We start from the raw sequence: 24,901 nt of genomic DNA, 5'->3' as shown, positions 1-24,901 counted from the left end.
AATCCGAGGTGTCTCAGACCCAATTAACGCACCACCTCAGATTCGCTCAGCTGCACCTCTCTCCTAACCCCTTGGCCCCTTGTTCACGGAGAGCCTGGATGCTACTTCAGCCGCGGTCATCGCCTCATCCGCTAGCACGGGTGGCTGTCTTGGCCTTCCCTGGAGTAAATCTGGGCTCCAGCAGAGCCTCCATGGTGACCACTGCGGCGGGGCAGCAGTAGTTCTAGCACCCCTGCCGTTAGCCCTGACAGGTTTTTATTTTGGTTTTTTTTCTTTTTTGTGATGTGAGTGTCCGACTTGAGCTTTGACTGCCATCCATTTCAAAAGAGGCAACCACTTCAGGGCTATCTCTAATAAACACCTTGCCAGCCACAGCACTAGATAGAGAGCTAGGCCGTATCTCCCCACTGAGGCTCCTTTGTTTTGGAGATCTTAGTTGATTTTGCTAACTGACCATTTGAGCCATTCGCTTTTTTTCTACTTCCCACGCTTTAAATTCCCTCTCTTATGTTCTAAATTCACCAATAAAGAGTGAGCTTTTGAAACCCTAGGCCCCCACCCTAGACCCCAATAAAAGCGGAACCCAGGCTCTTGCTTTCTCCCTCCCTCTCTCCACCCGTGAACTCACTGCGTGGCCTCAGGGATGCTATGTAATTTGCAGATCTTGTAAGTAATAAACCTTTATTTTTTCAGAATTTCCTGATGGTTAGTACTTAAGGGCATCTTGAAATCATAATAAGAACTACAAGGGCCAGTCTAACCACAACATTGGTTGCTGATAGGCTGAGACTGACACAAAACACACACCCAACCCCACTGGCCCCCCGAGGCTCTGCTCCACCCACCACCTGCAGGGTCAGCTGACAGGTGCCTTCTAGCTTCCCCGGCAGCTGCCCAAAGGGCCAAGTGATGCAGTGGAAGAGCAAGGGCATTAACTCTCCGGGAGGCAAACTCCAGTCCTGGGAGATGGGAGGTGGAAGAAGCCAGCAGACAGGTCTCTCCCTTCTTCCCTCTGATGAACTGTTTGAGGCGGGTTGTTCTTTGTAACCTGCTAGAAGCATCTCGCTTGGCTGAGCAAGCAGCCAGGGGTTTCCTGGTGGAGCTGTGGCCAGCTGGGTAACGCGATACTTTGTATTTGCTTCCCTCCTTTCCTGACTTGCTTCCACTTCCCTTCACTCTGGCTGCCCTAGGAACGTAGCTGAACTCAAGTGTTTACTCTTTGCCTCAGGCTCTGTTTTCTGGAGAGCCAGAAAATAAGGCATTGAACCCTTTTCTGGAGGGTCCTCTCAGGGCCAGTTTTCCACACAGTTCTCATTGGAAAATGCGGGTTTAAAGGACAACTTCTTCGGTGGGATAGAAACCTTGGCTTGCCATCACTGTCTACTTCCTGCTGCACTCTTCCTATCAGGCCTTCTGTCCGTCTACCCTGAACTGTCCTCTGAAAAAAAGGCTGAATGAAACCCCAGCTCTTTTGGTAATAAAGGGAAGAAAGCTCTGTGCATTTATTAAAACAACATGTAACACGAACTCAGTCGCTGTCCCTTATGTAAGGAATAGACACTGAAATACAGTACCTTATCCTTTCCTAGGTCTGTGAGTGCTACGGAGCCCCTCCCACCAAGGAGAGGAAGTGGGTGGCTGTATCAACCTGGCTTCTTTCGCTTCTTTACAACAATCGTCCATCACACGATGACCAGGCATTATCATACAAAAGTTCCTTTACAAAAAGCACCAAATTGGCATACGTATACAAGTATATACAAAAATCACATTTTAAAAATGTACAAAATATTCCATTTTGCACCAACGTAGAAGAGTATCCAGTGTGGTTGTTTCAAGCACGTTTCCAACTCTGGTTCATGACGCTGGACACAGCGGTGAGGTCCTGCTCCTGGTTCCTGCTCTCTGAGCAGAGAGAAGACACACCTCCCCATTGCCCCTCCGGGGGCCCTGACCCCTCCCACCCTGGGCCTGTCACCAAGGTAGCTGGGCCCATCCCCACCCTCCCCAGTCTCTCTGCATCTAGACGGTCTCTCCCTCATCCATCTCCTTACTGGTGTCCTGAAAAAAAAGACGAAGAAACACAAGGTGAGATAGGGCCTCAGGAGGATCCAGGGCTTACCAGGATGCAGTGACAAAATTATCAGACTCCAATTCCTGCCTGGCCTCTTCCGTTTAAAATTGCAATAGAATTTAGCTGCCTAAATGCTATGGATTTCAGATCCAATGCAAAAGACTCTAGAAGGCTACTTTGTGTTTTTTAGCTGGATTGGAATTTAGTTCCAATAATAACTTGAATTGAAAAATAATAACATTAGCAAACATGACGTTTCTATGTGCCAGACACTGTGTTAAATGATTACCTAATTTAGTCCTGATTACAGTCTAATCTTTTGAGGTCAGTACTGGTATGCCCCCTTGCATAGATGAGTATGTCAAGATTCAGAAAAGTCGTGAACTGCCCAGGAACACACCGCTAGTCCGTGGTAAAGCTGTGATTCAGAACTCAGGCCCTTAACTGTACTCTGTCAGGTTGGGAAACTCAGATACCTATGGGGCCAGGTGACATGAATGGGTCAAGCAGGCAGGCTGACAGTGGTGGGGCTGGGCAAACTAGCAAATGGATGTCCCATCCAAAGGAGGCAACTGCTTCCCAGAGCCAGCTCTCTGAGACTAGGGAGAAGGGCAAGCCCAGCGTTGTTAGCTCTTTCCAAATTTTGACAGGGTGAAAATCCAAAGTCTTAGTTGAACTCTTCTTTTAAAAGAAAACAAAAACAAAACATCCTTTTAAAAAAATCTAATTTAAAAAATGTTGACAACTAATTTTTAAAATTTTGAACATTGGGCCAAGCCTGCCTTGTGGGTGCTCTCTTTTGCCTCTGTTACGCTGTGTCACTTTTTGTTTAGGAAGGTCATTTAGATGTAAAATGGGAGCTTTTTATTATGAATAGTTTGGGGGAGTTCTCTAAGAGTAAAGGGAACACGACTTTACCTTAACAGGTTTAAAACCCCTACAGGGAACAAGAAACATCACCCCACCGTCAAGCACAGCACTTTGCACTCAGTAGGGATCTCATGTTGTCACTGAATGAATGAACGAATGAAAGGAGGGAGACGGATTTCTCACCTTCTTCCCTCCCCTCTGTGGACTCTTCCTCTTCCTGATTTTCTTCTTCAATAAACTCCTCCTCTTCCTCACCTGTGTGTGACAAAGAACAATTGCATTAGGTTGGGGCTGGTGTCTCAGAGGAGAGGCTCAAAGGAGATCCAGGCTGGAGACCGCACCCGTTCCATAACCAGTCGGGGTCCAGCGGCCACGCGGTGACATCACTGGCCGAGGAGGTGATGGGCTTGTGTCCTCCTTCCCCAGCCTCCTCCTTTCTTCCCACACCCTTCCAAGCGAGGGAGGCTCAAGACCTCCTTTTTCCAGTCGCAGCAGCAGCAGCAGCAGCATCTGTCACTTGATCTGCCTGCGACTGGAGGGACCTTTGGGGAAGCACACTGTGTACCGCTGCACATTTCTCAGACAGATCAACTTTACCTGGGGAAAATGGGACAAAAACGCCTTGATTCTCAGGGAGCAGAATCCTTATTCTGAAGGAATCTGCTCAGCCTTTGAAATCTGCTTGCCTAGCGCTCCTTCTTCAGTCTTCCGCATTCCTTAGCCTACAGAGGCGTGGAAGTGGGGCATGAAGCCCTTCTGGGGCCATCTGCTCCTTAGGTGTCTGAAACTGAGCTTCAGACAGTGACTGTGCCGCAAGCTTTGTGCTCACTCTCCCATCCTGGGGTATCGCCTTCAAGCTCTACTCACAGGGAACGTGTCCCTTCCCCACCCCCTCTCTCAAGCCACTTCCTTAAGCCTTTGGGGGCCCTGAGGGGTCACTACAGACTCAGAGCATTTGTCAAGAGTATCTGGGGAGAGGCTTGAAAGAGTTAATTCCTCCAAACTGACAATTGGGATCTGTGCATAACCCAGGGAACGGTTTTGTGGTGGTTTAACCATTATCACAATTAACTACTCATAGCAGCATTTGCTGAGAACTTACTATGTGCCAAGTGCTTCCTTGTGCTAAGGACTGTACACGCACTGCCTCATAAAATCCCCAGAAGGCCCTCGGTGGAATCTGCGCGGGGTTACTTACTGGTATGTGGCCTTTGCAAGTCTTTCACCTTTCCTTGGTTTTATTGCCTCAGTTACAAAATGGAGATGACAAGAGAACTACCTCTTAAAGTTGTTGTATTAAACAACAAAATTCACGTCCAGGGCTCAGTGCCCCAGATATAGAAAGTGCTCGATAAATGGTAGCTGTGGGTACTCTCCCCATTTATCCATGAGGGCACGGAGGCTCAGGGAGATTACTGAAGGCAGTACAGATAGTCACAATGTCGGACTGTTCACATAGTATGATCGACTCTTGAATATCTTAGCTTAGGGAGGGTGACAGTGGAGCAGATGCTCTACAGCAGTGGATACACCCGAGTCCGTTGACATCTCAGCTTTGGGATGCATTTTGTCCTTACCCAAGAATAGAGTATATTTGGGCTTCTGGGAACAGATTTAACACATCAGAGTCTGAAAGCTTGCAGGAGAGCAGATGCAGGAGGTGCCAAGAAGCTTTTCTCTTTCTCTTGCCAGCCCACTCACAGTTCTTCCCTGTTCCTGAACAACCTCTACCCCTCTTTCTTTCTCTCGGCAGATCATTGGAGCATCACCTCTCAGACAAATGCAACATTCAGCAGAATGGGATCCGCCCTCTCTTTCTTCATCGCTAACTAGCTATCTTTCAACTGTGTAACCTTGAGCAAACTATCAAAATCTTTGTTCTCCATCTGGTTGCCTCATTTTCTCTTATAATTTTTCCTTTATTATTGTTATGGTTATATTGTTACAATTATTATATGCACGTTATGGAAGAGTAATCACAAACAGAAGCAAGGACAGAATATAGATGAATTAAGGTGCCTGAGCGTCCGCGATTACAGCAGTAAGAAGCTGAAGCCAAGACTAGCTTTAGGCAATAACTAGTATATGTCCAGCATCTTACAAAGGCTTCTGAAGCAATATCTTATTTGTTGTAACAGCACCATTCGGTGGTCATTGTCAGGAGGTCCATTTGTTACCTAAGTTTAAAGTTAGGAAATGAAGCTCCTAACTTCAGAGGCGGAGGGAGCCTCCAAAAGGCCACACAGATAAGAAGTGGTAGAATCGGATTTGACCTTAGGTCTGCCCGACTCCAGTTGCCAAGCTCTTTCTATTGCCCCAGGTTCCTCCCTAACGCAGAGCCATACATAATTAATTGAGCAACTATTATGTACCAGGCACTGTGGTGGGCTCTGGGCTCATCCAGAAGTTGGCTGTATGAATTTAACTGATATCTGGGCGTCTTTGCTAGTGTATCTGCCTCTATGTGGGGCTCAGTGGGAGGGAAGCTGATTTTGGGGGAAAATAGTCCCTTACCTGTCTCAAAGTCGATGGCCCTCAGGGTGTCTGCTATGTGCTCTAAGTCCAAAGTAAAGTAGTCCATGTTTTCAAAGCCCTGCTCTATCTTCCCCAGTTGGCAACCCTTGGACGCTTCCACAATGCTGTAGGGGAGAGAGAAAAAGGGGTGGGGTGGGAGCACAGTGAGATCTCTGGCCTCAGAGAAGGAAGGAGTTGTTTTAGCCCTAACTTATACCAGTGTGCCTGCTTGTGCCCACACCCAGGCCTTGCACCCAGTGACTCCCCCTGGAGGATGGAGTATTTCCTCTCCAGTCACAAGCAGAATGGATGGTCCAAGAAAGCAGGGGTGCAAAGGCCAGGAAAGCTATCCTGGGGTGAGACCCTCCCAGCAGACCTAATGCAAAGGAGGAGGCCCTCTGGACAGAAGTCAGAGGCCCTGAAGGGAGCTGGGGCCTTGGATCATAGCCCCGGAGAGACACTGACCTTCTGATGAGTTGCTTGGCACTCTGTGGGGGAAAAAAAAGAGCAAAGGGTTAGGACTGCAGAAAGGGTAGCCCCAGGAAATCAGCAAAACCAGTGACTGGGCTCTGCAGATGGGCACTTGGTGCCGTTCCCTAGCCCAGCTGTGACCCGCTCCTGAGTTTCAGCAGAACACAACTTGGATTTTCCCTCTGTCCATCGTCTGCACACATCTTGCTCATCATCCTAGGACCCTCCCGTTGTCCTGGCAGGAAGCTTGGATTCTAGGAGTATCAGTCTAAACCCTCTTAAACTCTGAAATCTTCAAGATGAGAATGATACCTAATCACATTTTTATACCCAATGGATAGCACGAAGCCTGGCCCACAGTACGTGCTTAGGAAATTTTTATTGAACTTTACTCTTCCTTCACAAAATCTTATTGCTGATCTTTTTATGTCTCCCCCAAGAAGCTCTTCTAGGGTAGGGCTGTGTCTCGTTCATCTGTGTCTCCACCTCAGTGGCTGGCCTCTGGCAGGTGCTCAATTAATCGTCTCCACGTGGACACTGTATTTTGCCGCTTGCAAAGCCATTTCACAAACATCCTTTTATATGATCCTCATAAAATCAGTTAAGAGGAAAGAAGGTAGGAACTGTTACATGCTCATTTACAGATGAGAGACTGAGGCTTGGAGAGCATTAAATGACTTGCCCAAGGGCACATTCTTTGGTGATCCGGGATGAAGCACGACTTGACCCTCAGACAGGGCTGTGGAGCTGAAGTGCCCACACCCTCCCGGTCCTGCTCACCGAGAGGAAGATGGCCCCGCCAGGCTCGTCCAGGGACTGGATGGCTGTCTCCACCAGCTTGCTGGACTTCTCCAGTTGCTGCCGGTATTGCTGGATGAGGGCCTCGTGGAAGCTGAGCTTCTCCTCCTGCTCTCGCGTGACCCGCTGCAGCAGCTCACTCTTCTTCTCGTCCAGGATGGTGTACAGCACATCGAACTTCCGGCTCAGCTCTTCCTTCACCTGGTGACTGTTCTCCTGGGGACAGAAATCTTGGAGTCACATCCTGCAGGCCCTCCATCCTATCCCCAATGCTTCTTTCTTGGGATGGGTGTGCTAGGAATAAAAAGTCTGAAGCTGGGGAGATTGACTGCACCCCCATTTCACAGAACATGAAATGAAGCCTTAGCAAGAAGACAGCTTTTGCTAAGGTTCCCCAGCCACTTAGCACACCAGTAACATTTGGAGGCTGGGGTCATAGAGAAAGCTACACCTTTCGTCAAAAGTAGAGACTCTGGGCTTCCCTGGTGGCGCAGTGGTTGAGAGTCCGCCTGCCGATACAGGGGACGCGAGTTTGTGCCCCGGTCCGGGAAGATCCCACATGCCGCGGAGCGGCTGGGCCCGTGAGCCATGGCCGCTGAGCCTGCGCGTCCGGAGCCTGTGCTCCGCAACGGGAGAGGCCACAACAGTGAGAGGCCCGCGTACCGCAAAAAAAAAAAAAAAAAAAAAGTAGAGACTCTAAGGTCAGATGGGATGATGTATGTGGGCCTCCCCAAGTCACAGTCTTCCTCCCATTTTAGGACCAAGACCAGATTTGGGAAGCTCTGCATCATTTGGTCATCTGAGAGGTGGAGAAGCTGCTCCTCCCCTAGTGGCCTCCACATTGAGGCTTCCTTCTGTCCAACACTGATGCTAATCTTCGTTTCCTTACCTATAAAGTAGGTATAATAATAGCATCTCATCAGACTGGGGGCTCTAGTATCCTCTGTCAGACTGGGAGCCCCTCCCAGTTATTATGTTGTTATGTTATTATGTTGTTATGGGTAATAACAACATCCCTCTTCCTTCCTTTAAACCTATCCTTCACACAACTCTTTTGTCCACCAGAAATGTAATGATCCCTTTCCCCCATCTCATTTCCAGGTCCCCACAAGGGGAGATGGAAAATCATGGGTGCTTTTGCAGGGATAGAAAAGTTGCCTTCTGCCTCTACAGCCTTGCTACTCAAAGTGTAGTCCATGGACTAGCAACTTGGGCAAATCCTGGGAGCTTGTTAGAAAAGCAGAATCTCATGCCTCATTCTAGACCTACTGAATCAGAACTTGAATTTTAACAAGATCCCAGGGTGGTTTGCATGCACATTCAAGTTTGAGAAGCTTTAGTCTACAGCACACTGGAGAACAATGTTCTAAAAGCTACTAGTGCTGAATAAATGCTGGGAATTATTGGTGGGACACTGCCTGAAGTCAGGGACCTGGTCTGTCTTGCTCACCACCACATCCTCAGCACCTCTGGCTGAGCCTGACACACAGCTGTCCTCAGGAAGCGTTTGTTGAATGGGTGGATGAATTGATTAGTCAGTCCCTCCCCCACCATCCCTGCTTGAACACCCCAGAGACCAAGCTGCACTGGGAGGCTTCGAACCCCCAGGCAGAGCTAGTCTTCCCCTCACCTTGGTCACTCGACAGGAGTCCTCCAGCTGAGTGATGATGGTCTGAACACGGTCATTCCCTGCTACCAGCATGGAGATACAGTTATTCAGCTCAGTCTAGACGGGAGGAAGGGGTAGGGGATCAGGAGAAGAGAGACAAAAATAGTCTCAGGGCCTGCCCTCTGGAGCGTGGCAGCAAAACGGCACCCTTACTCCCCTCTCTGCTAGAAAGAGCCTCTTTCTGAGGTACAGCTCAGCTCCAGAGCAGAAAATATCAGAGAGATACTGCATCCCTCATTTTACAGATGAGGCCCAGAGAGGGGAAATGAGCTGCCCAAAATACACAGCAACGTGCTGGCAGAGGAGGGGCTTGTTTCTAGGAATGGAGGGATCCATAAAAGAAAGAGGTTGGAGAGTTCTAGAAGAGAGAGATCAAGAGAAGAGTAGGAGGGGGGGAGGAAAGAGTATAGAAAGGGCAGCCATTGCTTACTGCATGTACAGCATGGCGGGGCTCCCACAGGCCCAGAGGCCCGGGGAGAGGACTCTCAGCTGCCTCCTGCTGCAGAGGGATCCAGGGAGAGGTGACCAGCACAGGAAGGGGTATCTGGGACCCAAACCACACTGGGTGGTAGAAGTCGTGGCCAGAGAGGGCCCTGGTGGCCTGGCCCTGGGACCTGCCCTCTCTCTTGGGGCCACACCGAGATGCTCTCAAGTGGCTCTAAGTATAACTCATGAGTTCAGCCACCTCCCCAGGGAAGGCAAGGGCTGCTGGCCCTGCGGGCAGGAAGTCCCTCCAGGGTGACTATTCCCGCAAGGCCAGCTCAGCAGATCTATAGGGATCAAATCCACATCCTGAATCATATGTCCAGCAGGCTCGGGCTGGGGGTGGAAGTAGCTCAGGTCAGCACCTTTTGTCCCTGGAAGACACTCTGCAGTGGGGCCACCTCGCAGGCCTTGTGGACCCCAAACACCTTACACATGGAGCACGTGGGCACCTCACACGTGAGGCAGTAGATGTTGATTTTCTCATCTTCGTGCTCCTTGCACATGGGGTGGTTGCCTTTCTGCAGGGGCCGACTGAAGTGGAGAAGAGTCATAAGTCACGAGGTGGGAGTCTCGAGTCCCTGTCTCCTCCCCCAGCCCCAGGAGGCCACCCCAGATCCATGACCCAAGCTCTCAGTGGTGGGCTGTCCCAAACCCTTTTCTTTCCATCCTCTGAGGACCCAGGACCAGGGAAGCCAATGACACCAAGACTAGGATTCAAAGTCCAGTGATGGAGTTGGCCCTAGGCCTTGCCAGTACAGGACATGGGAAGGATTGCAGAATCCCAGAGTCATTTTGAGACATTTTCAAGAAGAGGAAACTGGGCCCCAGAAAGGTGAATTGACTTGCCCAAGGTCACCCAGCAAGTCAGGGCATGGGAGGCTAGAGTTCATTTGCTCTAATTATAGTCCCCATGCTCTTGGGTACAGCAGGCTGGGCTCTGAGCAAAGCAATTTATATTCATGGCCTCATTGAATTCTATATTTAATCCACCAGACTGTAGTCTCCATCAAAGCCGGGAAACTTGCCTAGTCCCTTCACCCCCTGAATCTGCAGTGTACAGTGCCTGGCATGGAGAAGGTGGTAATTAAATACAGGTAGAAAGAATAAATCCTTAAGCATGCCAGGAAGGCGCCCCGAGGCTCTGAGACAGAGGCACTATGTGTGCCCCAAGTCACACAACTAGAACATGGGCAACGCAGGGCCATCCAATGGCCCAGCACAAGCCTTGATTTCCAGTCCGAGATTCTTTCCAGGATCCAGAATCGCTTCTTTCTGTTTCCTCCCAAACACACACTCTTAGGATGACTTTCTCCCTTTGTCTCTCTCTCTCCTTTTAGGGCCTCTGGCATGTTTTCTGTGTTTCTCTCAGGGTCACTTCCTCCCCGAGATTCCATTTTTTGGGTCTAGGTCTTACTGCCCCAGCTAACTATACACTCATTTAGAGCCAAGAGCACATCTACACACCTCTGCTTTCCCAGCCCCTAACACAGCAGGCAGCTCAGAATGACTGTCCCCCATCATGTCGGTGCCTCCTCTCCAAAGAACCTTGCATGGCCAGTCACACCCTGGGCATTTTTGTCCCCTCAGGGTCTTAAATAGGCCCCTTTCCAGACTTACCTTTTTGTATCTTTTAGCCCAGGGTCCCCCCATGCTGGCAGGGCTCTCCCTTTGCCACCTGTCTCTATCCCCTGGGAAGGGAGCTCTGGGGTGGCAGTAGGTGCAGAGGTGAGGCAAGATCCTGAGGGTCTGGTACTTGTGTCCTCTGTCATCCCAGTTGCCTATCCTCCCAGCCCCAGGCGCCAAAATCGGGGTTCAAATCCAGATTGTTCTGCCACTTACTCATTGTGACCTTGGACAAATGATTTCACCTCTCTGAGCCTTGGTTTCATCCCAGAGCTACTGGGATCATGGCAGGAATTGTCTGTACTGAATGTGCAGTGCCTGGCACAGAGCAGACCCTCAATAACTATCATCATCATTCAACTCTGTGGAAAGGCCTTGACAACATGCTCTTCCTAGGTCGACACTGGGTGGGCTACTATTCTGGTGCAATATTGATTTTATTATTATTATTATCATGATCAACGATATCATTGCATTTTTGTAGTGTTGAACTCTAGCTACATAAGAGGCAGTAGCAGTTAAGAATGTTCGCTGGGCAGTCAGTCAGACAGGCTCCCTCTCAGCTTCACCACTTGCTAGCTGAGTGGCCTAGGACAAACCTTTCAGAGCCTCCATTTCCTCATCAGAAAATGAGGGTAAGAATGGTTTACAGGATTACTGTGAGAATTAAACAGGGATAATGCACGGAAAATACTTAGTGCAGTGCCTACACACAGTAGCTGCTCAATAAATATTTGATATCTTTAACATTTCCCATCAAAATCCTACATGACAGTCACAATAACAAATCTTACTGTCCCTTTCTGGACACAGGGGAAAAGGAGGCCCAAAGACTTACCCAGTATTCTACACTGCATGAGTAACAGAGTCAGAGTAGCAAACACAGTTCTCAGGTCAGAGCTTTCTCAGGCGAGGACTGGTCTGTCACCTTTTTGGGGGGCCAGACACTGCCTGTAGGCAGGCACTTGGTGAAGGTTTGGGACCACAAGGGCCATGAGGTCAGCAGCCTGGAAGTCTTGTCAGGATGTCCTGATTTGTAGAGATCTCCCTGGTAGCTGTGTCTCTCCCCAGTTTGAGGCCCAACACTGTACAACTTCGACCATGCACAAATTCTGCCTGAGAATGAGTGGCTATTTCACAAATAGGGAGACTTGGAGCTAGATGGACTGGGCCCAGTCCCAGCAATTCTACTTGTCAGCTGGGAAACCTTGGGTAATTGACTTCACCTCTTTGAGCCTCAGCTTCCTCATCCATGAAACAGGGATGATGAAAGCCGTGCTGATCCACAGGATTGTCATGAAGCAGCAGCAGGAAGAATTCCCAGTGTCTCGCGCTGGTGTTATCACTATAGAGAAACTGGCTATGTTCTCACTGGGTGACTTCTCTGCTTATCAGGGCCACTTAGCTGGCTCCAGTGCCTCTCTCTCCCTCTTACATCTCATCTTTCCCCTGGTTTCTGTCTCAGTATCTTCCAGGAGGACAGCCTAACGTGACACTAAAAGCCAGGGCTGGGTGACACTAAAAGCCAGGGCTGCGGGATAAGGTGAGCCTCCGTTCCTGCCTGGGGAAGAGGGAGATGGCTCTCTGGATTGGCTAGCATAGCTCTTCCAGCTAGGGGACTGGATCCTGAGCAGATGAAGGAGGATGGGGCCTTGGAGAGCTGGGCTCAGAGGATGAGCTGGGGAGAGGGGATGGCCTCCCAGCTGCAGGGTGAACTGACCTGCAGCACTCCTGTTTGTAGATATCAATGATGTTCTCCACCAGCAGATTCCTCTGCAGGCCGTACACTCCATGACGGTCCATGATCACTTCATGGCGGCAGGAGGGGCATCGGAAACGGCTTCCAGACATGGACACTGAGCCACCCCGGTTGGCCCAGTAGGGATTTGCAGCCTGCTGGTGACAAGGGCAGAGGTGAGGCCTGGGCTCCCTCCTCAACTCCTTCCCTTTCTGACCTCCGACTATCCTTCCCCCTGCTCACCCCAAGATGACTTAAAGCCCCCTATCCTGAAATGAGAGAACCAGCCTCCTTACACAGGGAGCACCTGAGAAGTAACCAAGCAATCAACAGGTTTGGAGGTCAGCAGACCTAGGCTCAAGTCACAGTAATTCTCTGAATGACTTCAGGCGAGCAACATTTTCTCTCCAAGCCTCAGTTTGCCTATTTATGAAATGGGCATATAATTAGAGCCAGCTCCTAGGGCTGCTACTTTAAAGAAAAAACAGTGAGAGATCATTCTGTAAAGTGCTTCTGGGGAACTTTGAGGCCTGCCTCCCAACCAGGATGCACATCGCTCCCATTCTTTTCTTAGAGAGATGAAGTCCCTCCTGCACCACATTATAGAGGGAACAGCGTCAAAGGGGAAGATGCCTCTATGGCTCAGTGCCTCTCGGCCACCCTCCTCCTAAAACTCTGGGCACTCTGCCACTTTGGAGCTGGCTCCAGCCCCCAGGGTCTGGTTTCTCTCCCCTCTCCGCCTGTCTCTCCCACTTATCACTTGAGGCTTTTGGAATCCTGATTGGAGAGTCAACTGCGGTGCTCAGGACAGGGGTGGAGTAGCTACAGGCAGGGTGGGGAGGGGAAATGTACGTCATGGAGAAGGAATGGGGCAGCCAGAGCTGCTTCCCTACCCGCCTCGGCCCCTTCCAGAGGCCTCTGCAGGGGTTCACTTCAGAGGGGGGTAAAACAGCCCCAGTTTGGAAGGGTCCCGGGCTAAGAGAGAAGTTTTCTTTTAGTTTTCACTGCAGGAAAACTGAGTAGCTGCCTGAGGCCCCAGTTCTAGGCCATGCCCAGCACTGACCTGGAAGATGTCACAGGCACACTTCCGGCAGAGGTTGTGTTGACATGGCAAGATGACCACTGGCTTGGTAAACATCTCCAGGCAGATGGGGCAGATCAGCTGCTTCTCCAGGTTCTCCATGGGGTTCCCATCCTGGATCAGGCTTGACTTATAATCCATACTGTCAGGAGACGTGGGGACCCACCTGGCTGTCTCCTTCACCTGCCTCGCTCTAAGCAGATCTGGGGTCTTGCCTTTGTCACAGAATACCCGCCTGGAGCCTCTTTGCCTTCTTCTCCTGGAGCCCAAATTCTGCCTTGGTCTGTGGCCCCTCTGATATTTATAGCTGGACCCTGGTCACATGAGCCCCAGGAAGGGACCAGCTGAGAATTCCAACGCCAAGCGGCTGGCGAGGCTTGAGTTTCCTCCAGGCCCGAAAGACCAGCCTCTCAAATCACATGTAAGGATGAGCAATCGCTGTTCCCTTGGGACGGGGGTCGTAAACAAGAACAGCTTGTTCGTGGACAGGCTTGGGGCAGGACTGGGTACCCAGAGTTTCCTCCAAAAATTAGTCTCCTCCCACGGTAGGCTGGTAAGGAGGGAGTGGGCCACTGGGATTTGTGGGGTTAATAGCCGGTGCCCTCTCACTGACCTAAATCAGGTCTGTCCCCAGATGAGGCCCATCCCCAGCACAGCATGTTGCTAAAGACCTTGGTCCCGCCCCATCCCCGCCCCCCACCCCCACCCCCAACCCCACACACTCAGGCTAGCCCATCCCTCCATCCTTCCACCACTAATTCCACTTTTTTCTTTTTGGCCATACCGCATGCGAGATCTTAGTTCCCAAACCAGGGATTGAACCCGTACCCCCTGCAGTGGAAGCATGAAGTCTTAACCACTGGACAGCCAGGAAAGTCCCTAATTCCACTTTAATACTGAAAGGGCTCCCTTGAGACAGAGCCTAGTTCCCTCATTTTATAGATTTTGACACTGAGGTCTAAGAAAGAAAGGACCTTATTCAAAGTCATTTGGAAAGTAAGTGGCAAAGCCAGGAATCTTATTCATTCATCAGACATTTTCTGAGTACTAACTATACATCAGGTACCAAGGTGATAGATAAATGAGTAATCCTTTTCCCTGCCCTGAGATACTCACAGCCTAGGGAGGGAGACAGACAGAAATAAATATCACGTAGTGCCACGAAGCCCTACCTAACCACTTAGACATTATCCAGATGTTCCTGTCTGCTCTCTGCACAAATTTAAATTTTTCTCCACGTCCTTCTTGACCGTCGTCCTTGTCAGCAGGTAGAAGTCATTAGAGCAGTTCCAACGGCTGTCTTTAAGGTAGAATGTCATGCAAAGGGACATTGGTATAAGGTGCTGGGGCAAGAGTGGGAGCAGTAACATCAGGCCTCAGGATGAGCCTAACAGGCTGTAGAACCTACAGGAGGAGTGTCCATGATCTCACGAAAGAGGGGCAGCAGGAGAGTGGGTTTGATGGCCTCAGCCTGGAGAGGAGTTGATTGTTGGAGCCCTGAGACGAGAGCTAGTGAGTAGTGAAGGCGTAAGAGCCAAACTTAGGAAGGGGAACGGGGAGGAGAAGAAGAAGGGCAATCAGTCACAGAAAGAGGAGGGGGCCTAGAGGACAAGGAGTGGGCAATTTCAAGGAGAGGGTAGTCCTCCCAAAATGTCAATGGCTGGTCTTAGCTGAGCACCTACTATATGCTGGGCACTGGGCTAAGCAATTCATACACATTATTTCATTTCATCATCTCAATAGCCAGCAACGTAAGTAAAATAACTTGTATGAAGTCACGCAGGTTGTAAGAAGGGGCCCTAGGACAAAACCCAGATATGCTTGACTCAGGAGTCCAAGCTCTTCAAGTCTCTACTGAACTGTAGGTCAACACTGCCAGGCCAGCCAGGGGCTGGAGGAGGATGAGAGTTGAAAAGAGGCCATTTTTTCCTCCTTGCTCAGTTTTGTTCAGGCGTAAGGTAGCACCGTTCTCCAGGAAGGTGGGCCTTTTCACTGCCACAGGAGACGAAGGCTTCAGCCTATCGTGGAATCCCATTCTCTTTTGCCTAAGTGGCATAGTTATGGTCAAGGAGATCCAAGGGCTAGTGTAGGTGGGCTAAAGATAAAGGATTTCCTCCCTGATAAAAAGTAAAGTGCAAGAAGAAAGCTTCGTTCTTGCCTTTGAATGAGGTTATGAGAGGGTGAGGCAGCGATCTTGCAATCAAGAAGGGGCAAGTCTGAAAAGGAAATCAACTCCCTAGAATGGCAAAGACGAACTACAGAAAGCACTGGGGTCATTGATGCCATCATTGTGCTGCCAGTCTACCCACCCCCAGAAGTGCCCTCTAAAATGTGAGATAACAAATGTCAGGACAGTGTAATTAAATCTGTTACTTGCAGCAGAGAGCACTCTATATCCATTCATGATTTCAACTCTTCTATGCCAATGATTCTCAAATCTCTAATTCCAGTTCAGACCCCTCTCTTCCTTAAGCTGAAGACGTGTTGGAGATCTCCACTGGGATGTCCCCATAGCACCTCAAACTCATCATACCCCAAACAGAACACACCATCTCCTCCCCGCCTCCCCCCCAACCAAGCTCCTGCTTCCGTTTTCCTTGTCTCATGTCTCGGTGGACAGCACTCCCATCCAGCCATTTGCACAGACCAGAAAGCTGAGAGCCATCCTGGGGCTCCTCCTTCCTCCTTCCTGCACATCCAGTCAATCTCTGCATCAAACTTGGGTCCACCTTTACATCTCACTTGTCATCTTGCCAGCTGTGAGTCTGGCTCTCCCTCTGGGCTTATAAGACTGAGGGCAAAGACCGTCTCTATTTGTCTCTGTACCTCCAGCACCTGGCACGTAGTAGGCACAAAGAAATGTTTCTTAAATGGGTGGATGAGTGAATGAGCAAATTAAACATAGAAGCAGCAGGGTTACTGTCAGACTTGGGGGAGATTGAGGTAGTTGAGCGAGTTTTTTTCTTAGCTGAGATGGTACAGACAGTGCAGCTGGGTGTTGGGGTTGATGGCATAAATCCTAAAGCCTTGGGAAGGAGAGGGACACTCCTACCTTTGAGTTGGGAGGATGAGAGAGAGGAAAGGATGGAGGTTAGAATTAGCGGTGTTGGGAGATGGAGAGAAATGTGCTCATGTTGATAACCTCCGTCAGTCAAGAGAGAGTTGAGGTCACCTTCTGAGGCTGAGGCTGGGAGAAGAGGAGCCTGAGTGTGTGAAGCATAGGAGGAAGTGCCCTAGAGAGGGGTGGAAGAACTGTCTGTGGGCAGAAGAGCCTCACTGATGTCTGTCAACACGGATTTGCCATTTCAGAGGAGCCATTCACGTGGCTCTGTTGACTTTCTCTAGCCACACTTGGCAGTTCAGGTGCAAAAGCCACGCAAATAGACAGTGGGATTGACTCCAGCCTGGGAGCTGGCAAGGCCAGCACTGTTGAAAGTCAAGGGGTGAGAAAAGGAAATTCTCACATAGGCCATGCTGGGCAGCAAAACATGTCTTGTCATTTAATCTTCACAACAGCCCTGCAAGAGAGATATTTTGATCTTTGTTTTTCCCAGGAAGAAATGAGATTCAGAGAGTTAATTGGCTTGGCCAGAGTCACACAGCCGCAAGCAGGAGAGCTGAGCTGGGGTTCACATCCAAGGTAGCCTGACTCCTAAACCTGTGCTCCTCACACTGAAACATTTATTTAGTGCTTATTGCACGCCAGGCACTGTGCTAAGCCCTTTCCATCCATCCCGCTCTCTTTTTTTTTTTTTTTTTTTACTTTTTGGCCAGGCTGTTCGGCATGCAGGGATCTTAGTTCCCCGACCAGGGATCGAACCCATGCCCCCTGCAGTGAAAGTGTCCAGTCTTAACCGCTGCACTGCCTGGGAAGTCCCTCCATCCTTCCCTCTTGTTCAGTCTTCAAAATAACTCAGTGAGGCAGGGATCATGATTTTCCCTGTTTTGCAGCTGAGTTATAGAGGCTCAGGGCAGTTAAGTCACTTGGCCAAAGTCCCCCAGCCAGTGAGTGGCAGAGCCAGCATCAGAAGCAGGAAGTTATAAAACGGTATCCTTACCAGTTCTTAGAACATGCTGTGAAGCTATGGACTGACAGACGAAGACAAACGTGGACTATCAGTGGCGCATCTGAGCCCAGAGCGCTTAACGACCACATTTTACTGCTTCGCTCTTTGCCAGTCTCCACGCATCTTCATTTTTACTGTTTATTAATGAGAATCCCAAACACAGAAAAGTAGAGAGAATGCTATAATGAACTCATGGGACCAAACCCAGATTCAATTCTTTTCAACATGTCCCCAGTCTTACTTCATCTATACCCCAACAAACTTCTATTTTCTAGAATATTTTAAAGCCAATCTTAGTCATCGAGTCATTTCATCCATAAGTACTTTGGTAAGCATTTCTAACTGATAAGGATTTTTTTTACATAATCACATGCCATTATCATAGCAAAAATAACAAAAACGTCTTAATATTATCTAAATCCCAGACCATTCTCAGAGGCTGCTGATTGTCTCGAATGTCTTTCTTTAAAATAAATTTTATTTATTTTTGGCTGCATTGGGTCTTCGCTGCTACACGCGGGCTTTCTCTAGTTGCAGCGAGCGGAGGCTACTCTTCGTTGCAGTGTGTGGCCTTCTTATTGCGGTGTCTTGTTGCGGAGCACGGGCTCTAGGCTCACAGGCTTCAGCAGTTGTAGTACGCGGGCTCAGTAGTTGTGGCTCACAGTTTCTAGAGAGCAGGCTCAATAGTTGTGGCGCACGGGCTTAGTTGCTCCGCGGCATTTGGGATCTTCCCAGACGAGGGCTCAAACCTGTGTCCCCTGCACTGGCCGGCAGATTCTTAACCACTGGGCCACGAGGGAAGCCCTCAAGTGTCTTTTTAGTTAATTTGTCAAATCAGATCCAAATAAGGTCTTACACGTAGCATTTTGTTGTTTTTTTTCTCATTAACCTCTTTTAATCTATAACAATCCCCTTCCCTACCATTCTTTATGCCACTGATTTGTCCGAGAATGATCATGGCTATTATGATTCTCTTTTTGACATATCAGGAACTGAAGTTCAGAGAGGTTAAGTGATTTATGGAAAGTCACCCAGCTAAGAGACAGACTTCTCATTTGGGACTGCCCCCAAAGTCTGTTACTAGTAGGAGGAGATTTAGCGCCAGAGGGGGGTCCCAGCTGAGTAGCCATCAGGCAAAGCAGCAGGGAGAATGGTTTGGGCCTGACAAGGAGAAGGTAAAGATGGAAGGTGATAGCAATACTAACACTATTTTTGACTGATTCAGTTCTCCCAAGGGGCTGGGCATCTACTCAGAGCTCCACGACACTATTTCATTCAGTCCTAGTCACAACCATGAGTAGGTCATTCTTATCCCCATTTTACAGATGAGGAAACTGAGGCACAGCTTGGCATATGGAGTTGCCCCAAATCCCATAGCTAGTGTTGGCAGATCTGGAATAGGCCAATTTAACCCCAAAGTCTGTGCTCCTTTGATTGTCACTAGAGAGGGGACTTTTCAGAAACCTGAGATTTTGAGGCCTCTTGGTTGGGGCAGAGAACCCTGGCCTGGGGCCCAGACACCTGGGCTCCATGTCCAGCTTTGTCAGAGACAAGCAATGTGATGCCCAGTAAGCCACACCCACCTCCAGTGTCTTCATCTGCCAAGTGGAGCGAGCATAAGAGATGATCCCTGAAGGTCTTTGCCCCTCCCCAGTGGCACGGTTCTCAGAGGAACTCTTCCCAGGATGGAAGGCCTGGGGGCAGTGATGCTGGGAAGGAACAACCCTGCAACTCCCCTTTCATTTCCACATAGCTCCGGCTTGCTTAGATGTTTTCTTGGTGCGTCATAGAGCAGCTCCTTTCCACGGGTGTGGTGTGTGCTGTTCTCCCTGCAGCCCCCATGACCTTCCCTGGAGGGCTGGGCCTGCCCCGCCTGTTCTTCTGGATTTCCCCTTGAGCCTCCTTCGTTCCTGGAGTACCCTCAGAAAGGGTGTGGGATGGGCACTGTTTTTCTTATGGTTTGAGATCCCTGTCACATGCTTTGATGTCATCCTCACTGAAGAATCATCCCAAATCACAGGATCAAACAGATAGGTCACTGGATACAAAGACTAAAGCCAGAGCAGTTGCCAGAGGCAGGTCCATGGGGTCTAGCTCATGATGCAGTGCCCCGGGTGCCAGGGCAAAGCCCACTGGGCCTGGAAGGGCAGCAGAGCATCTCAGGATCTCACCACTCAGGGCTGGAAGCCCTATAGGCCTCTTCCCCCTATGCCCAGATCCAGATGACCACTGGGGGCAGCTACAAGGGCTCTGGGGAGTGGATGGCGTTTAGAGAAAGGGACTGCCCCGGCGACAGGGAACATGAGTTGCGAATAAGGTCTGGAGGGGGCTCTACATAAATGATCCTGAACTAAAGTATCAAAAGTGCTTTATAAACAATGAGATGCAATAAACCCTTACTATAAGGCCCCGAGAGTGCAGAGCAACAAGGAAGAGGCTGCCAGGCACTAATGGATCTGGGTTCAAGTTTAGGCTCCTCTACGTTTCAGTTCTGTTACTTTGAGCGGATTATTTAACCTCTGTGCCTCAGTTTTCTCATCTGTAAAATGAGAGCTAGGTAGAGTAAAGATATCTCTGGGTCTTTCCAGCCTGGAAAGTCTAGGGTTCTGGGTGACTGCTGCCAACACTCTACCCCTTGCTGAAAATTCATGGTGCAGAGGAGGGACTCAATTTGCCCAGGCACATGGCACATATCTGGCAAGCGACAGACACTCAGCAAACGTTGTTGCCAATATTTTCTGTCAGGAGACTGATACTGGTTGGCACTCACTGAACAGTTACTACAGATGACCCCATGCATGGTCTGTGTGTTACCTGTTGCTGCACAACTTATTTTCACAAAACTTAGCAACTTAAAACAATAATAAACATTTATTATCTCACACAGTTTCTGTGGGTCAGGAATTCCAGAGCAGCTCTTTATTAACTTATGAGGTCAGTACTATCGTCATGAGGTTCCAGCTCATTGTCTCTAATGAGGTTGTAGTGAAGATGTTGGCTGGGGGTACAGTTCAGTTTATCTTAAGGCTTGACTGGAGCTGGAGGATCCACTTCCAAGATGGCTTATTCACACGGTTGGCAAGTTTGTGGGAGGTGTCAGTTCCCCAGCAATTGCATCTCTCCCCAGGGCTGCTTGAGCATCCTCGTAGCATGGTGTCTGACTTCCCCCGCAGAGAGATTGACCTAAAAGAGCAAGACAGAAGTTGTCCCCAGCAAAGCCCATTAACAATTCCCAGGAAATACAAATTGAATCTGGGTAATAAAATAGCGTCTGACCTTTTTCTTCCCCCTTTGTGTTTAGTCTAGTTTCACTTTCTCATAGGGTACCGCATGCAGAGGCCTTGCACCTGGCACTTCAGACCAAAGCTCCTAGTGCAAAATGGCTGCACTCAACACTTCAGCTCGATGGGCTCGAAGCGCTGCACACGACACTGCAATTCAAGATGGTAGTGGTGGGCCATGTGCTGCGCCCAGCACTGTGATCTGGACCTGTGAGCAGCACAGCTGCACCTCTTCCACAAGAGCTCTGCCCCTACTCCCTGCGGACAAGAACCCTGTAAAGCAGCCCTGCTAATGGCCTTTTGAGGAGAGCGTGTGCTCTAGAGCATGAGCTCACATCTCTCTATTCCTCAATTAAAGAATAAAGCTTTCATTTGCTTCTGAACCAAACTCAGTCTTAGAACTCGGTCTCGTTCTATTGGCTTGAACTACATTGGGGCTGAACTAAACCTTGTTAGGGACCAACTTGGGAGGGTCAGTAACAAAATTTTGGCATCCAGGATGGGGCACTCCGTGCTCTTTTAACCTGCACCTATCCACAAGGCTCTGAACTTGCCCTGGCTCCAGCAAGAGGATGGCGGAGGCTTTGGGAGGTTCACCTGAGAATGATTGACTCTGATCTTTGAGTTCACTCTGACAGGGTAGAACTGCAGAAGGCTTCAGTCAAATTCGGTTTAACTCTGCCCAGCACGCTGATACCGGGTGTGGTGCACACACAGCACAGCACTGAGTCATCTGGACTGTGCCCCCTTGAGGAGATCACACTGTGGCATCACTGGGGATTGGAGACTGAAACTCATGCATGTCTGCCCACTGCCTCTGACTGGTTTTTTCTCCGTACCAGACACCCGGGGAATGTTGGGGACCTGTGGACCAGGGGGAGCTACAGCAGTCTTCCCACTGTCTCGCCAGTAGTGCTCCTCTTGGCCCCTGTACAAGGCAGTGTGGCCGCACCAGGGCTTTTTGTTCTCCTCGTCGGCCTCCAGGGGTCAACAGTAGCATTGTCCATAGTCATTTCAGTTTAGTAAAGGAAAGTGGCCAGCCCTGTGAGCCAAGAGGTGAGACTGGGAAAAGGCCCAGGTAATGAGGATGCCTGACAAAATGGAACAAGGACACTCAATCCAAGTTCAGGAAAAGGCTCCAGGGACACCTGAGTGCAAAAGGATCCCAAAGTAGGTACGTGAGCGGTAACTTGGCCTCTTCTGGTCAGTGCTATTTTCTCTGAAGTGGGCTGGGGAGCCCTATGAACCACTCGCCAAAGATAGCAGAGCTATAGAGGAAGAAAAGTCAGAGGATAAAAAGGCCCAGAGTCAAGCCCACCTACTGGTTATTACCCTCCAATGTCAACTGGTCAGTACAGGAATCTGGACTAACTGCCCACAGAAACTCTCAACTCCAGTAAGTGACCCCTGGCCCCTACCAAGGGGGCTATCTCAAGCCAAGGAAACTAGGACCCAATCGGCACGCCATATGTAAAAAAGAGGGACCCTGGAAGAGAGAATGTCCTTGCCACCCCTGACAGGGGGCAGAAATGGCAGATTCTGGCCACTACCCTCAAAGGCAGATGGTCCAAATAGATGAAGAAAGACAGGCCAGGGGGCTCCTAAGCTGGCGTTCCAATTGACCCCCGAGGAGCCCCGCTGACACTGCACATAGCAGGGAAAGCCTATTGAAGTCTTAGTTGACACTTAACTCGGTTCTGAACCCCAGATCAGGCAAAACTGGTCACAAGACTTGTAAAATGATGGGGGTAAAATGTAAAATGGTTCAGGGAAGCCCCAAGAATGGGCATTCATAAAGCCATTAGAATGTAAATTGGATGAACACATGCTCACCCACCATTCTTTCCTGTATGTCCCCAAATGCCCTATACCCTTGCTAGGAAGAGATATTTTACACAAATCATGGGCTACTATCCACCTAATGGGAGGCAAATTGGAGACTGGTATTCCCTTAGACAAAGGGCACAAGATGATAATGTTAATGGCTGAGGACAAACGTCCCTGGACAAAACAATAATGGTCCAGCATTCGCGCCTCAAGTGATGAAGGGGATAATGGGTGACTTGGGCATAAAATGGACCTTGCACTCAGCCTGGAGGCCCTAATCACTAGGGAAAGTAGAAAGATCCAATCAAAGCTTGAAATGGGCCCTAGTCAAGCTATGTCAGGAAACCTAAGAAAATTGGGTAAAGTTGCTATTGATCGCCCTGCTCTGCATTCAGTTTGCCCCAAGAGATAAGTTTAAAGTTAAGTGCATTTGAATTCATGTCTGGTAGACCCATTCCCAAGCCCGAGAGAAGGGACACCTTAGCCCCCATGAAATGGAACAACTCAAGTATGCCCTCCAGGTAGGAGAAACCATGAAAGTTGTCAACGAATAAGGTAACCAGGTGCTTCCTGCATCCACTGACCTGGCCCTACACTTCTCCCAGCCAGGAGACTGAGTGAACCTAAAAACCTGGAAAAGCGGCAGCACACAAGATACCCTGGTGATTGCTGCCATCGTGCTGAGTCTTCTTTGCCCCTCCCTCCGCAGACACATTTACCCCAGTGCTTGCAAAATGAGGGCCCTATACTTCCAATTTATACTTCCCATTTTGGGAATTAAAACGTCCTCCCCACTGTCGCTCCATGGCAAAAAACTTTCTTCTATAATATGATCAGAGATATTCAGGAAGGATGGAACTTCACTGATTGTTGGATCTGTCACGCCCAACCTGAAACAGGAAAGGACCGTCAGACGTATTTAAGAGGAACCCCAATAACCAAGGAGGAAGCATTAAATAGCACCCTCTTCCCAGCAAGCGGTAAACTGTTAGCAAGTTGAAGTCGCAGCTGGTCCCAGCTGTGACACTTAGGGGTCAATAGCACCAACAATTATGTGACTCAGGCAGTCCAACGAGGGAAAAGTGTCGAGTTTGGTACCTGGGTGCCCTAATAGGACCCTGGATATACTTACATGGATGAAAAACCAGAGCACTGACCCCTCAAAGATCCAAACCAATGACACAGGGCTGGTGCACTTACGAAGAGGATACATGTTCTTGGGTAAGCCCCCCAACTCAACGTGGGGCTGGGCATCTCAATGCTTAGAGGGGGTATGTCAACCTAAGAACTGTGGGACCAGATCCAAACTTTAATTAAGTTTACAGTCGGGGGACTTCCCTGGCGGTCTGGTGGTTAAGACTTTGAGTTCCAATGCAGGGGGGGGGTTCAATCCCTGGTCGGGGAGCTAAGATCCCACATGCCTCGTGGCCAAAAAAACAAAACATAAAAAAACAGAAGCAGGGCTTCCCTGGTGGCACAGTGGTTGAGAGTCCACCTGCTGATGCAGGAGACACGGGTTCATGTCCCGGTCCGGGAAGATCCCACATGCCGCGGAGCGGCTGGGCCCGTGAGTCATGGACGCTGAGCCTGTGCGTCCGGAGCCTGTGCTCCGCAACAGGAGAGGCCACAACAGTGAGAGGCCCACACACCACAAAAAAAAAAAAAAACATAACAGCCACAGTACAACAGTGGCCAACAAGACTGGACTCGACTTCAACTTATTAGAAAAAATTTGACATGTGAAGCAGGACAAACCCTTAAACCCCATACAAAAATCTGTTGGCTCACTGGCTGTTATGGTCCTAGATAACCGAATTGCCCTAGATTATCTGTTAGCTGACCAGGGAGAGGTCTGTGCACTGGCCAATAGGTCAAGTTGCTTTCATGTTAATGCAAGTGGCCTGATTGAAGAAAGTGCACACAGGCTACTAGAAAAAGCAACTTGGCAGACAGGCCAGGCAGCCTCATCTGGCCCAACAAATATGCAGCGGGTGAAACAGGCCCTCCCTAGTGTCACTTGGTTTCTACCTTTCCTGGGCCCCTTAATAATAACCTTTGTCCTCTTGCTGATACTTGAACCATGCATCTCAAATTGTCTGGTGTCCTTTGTCTCCAAAAGGTCAGAATCTATAAAACTTCCAATGGTGGTCGCTCAGGGACATGAACAGCCGGGCTAAGCCCTGGTGACAATCTAAAGGCAGCTGAGGAGAAATTCTGCTCCTCTCCCAGGGTTATGATGACGCCCAAACTCAGCGGGAAGCAGTTGCAGAAGACGAACCTCTTTGCCCCTCAGCGCCCCTCAAGAAAGAAGAGCAGGACAGAAGACAGAGGAGGGATTTGTTACCAGCAAAGCCCATGAACATTTCCTTCGGAATAAAAGTAGAATCTGGGTAATAAAAGTT

The 24,901-nt window shown here is 49.5% G+C and overlaps 1 protein-coding gene and 1 long non-coding RNA gene across 2 annotated transcripts; one reads left to right on the top strand and one right to left on the bottom strand.

Moving 5' to 3' along the window:
- Positions 1-1,469: 1,469 nt before the first annotated feature.
- On the bottom strand, positions 1,470-13,607 carry TRIM63 (tripartite motif containing 63). The gene is made up of 9 exons (XM_060140990.1): positions 13,307-13,607; positions 12,226-12,398; positions 9,245-9,413; positions 8,358-8,453; positions 6,710-6,943; positions 5,924-5,946; positions 5,459-5,583; positions 3,128-3,199; positions 1,470-2,061 (listed from the first exon to the last, which is right to left on the bottom strand). The coding sequence occupies exons 1-9, from the start codon at positions 13,463-13,465 to the stop codon at positions 2,051-2,053; spliced, it is 1,062 nt and encodes a 353-aa protein (XP_059996973.1). The 5' UTR covers positions 13,466-13,607; the 3' UTR covers positions 1,470-2,050.
- Positions 11,936-21,060, top strand: LOC132515086 (uncharacterized). The gene is made up of 3 exons (XR_009539034.1): positions 11,936-12,048; positions 12,273-12,419; positions 20,693-21,060. It is a non-coding gene; the product is annotated as an uncharacterized LOC132515086 (long non-coding RNA).
- The last annotated feature ends 3,841 nt before the right edge of the window (positions 21,061-24,901 follow it).

This window comes from Lagenorhynchus albirostris, chromosome 2 (genome assembly GCF_949774975.1).
Source record: "Lagenorhynchus albirostris chromosome 2, mLagAlb1.1, whole genome shotgun sequence".
In the NCBI taxonomy this organism is placed as follows: domain Eukaryota; kingdom Metazoa; phylum Chordata; class Mammalia; order Artiodactyla; family Delphinidae; genus Lagenorhynchus; species Lagenorhynchus albirostris.
The sequence above is the reverse complement of the archived record's forward strand: the minus strand, read 5'-3'. Positions and strand labels throughout refer to the sequence as shown.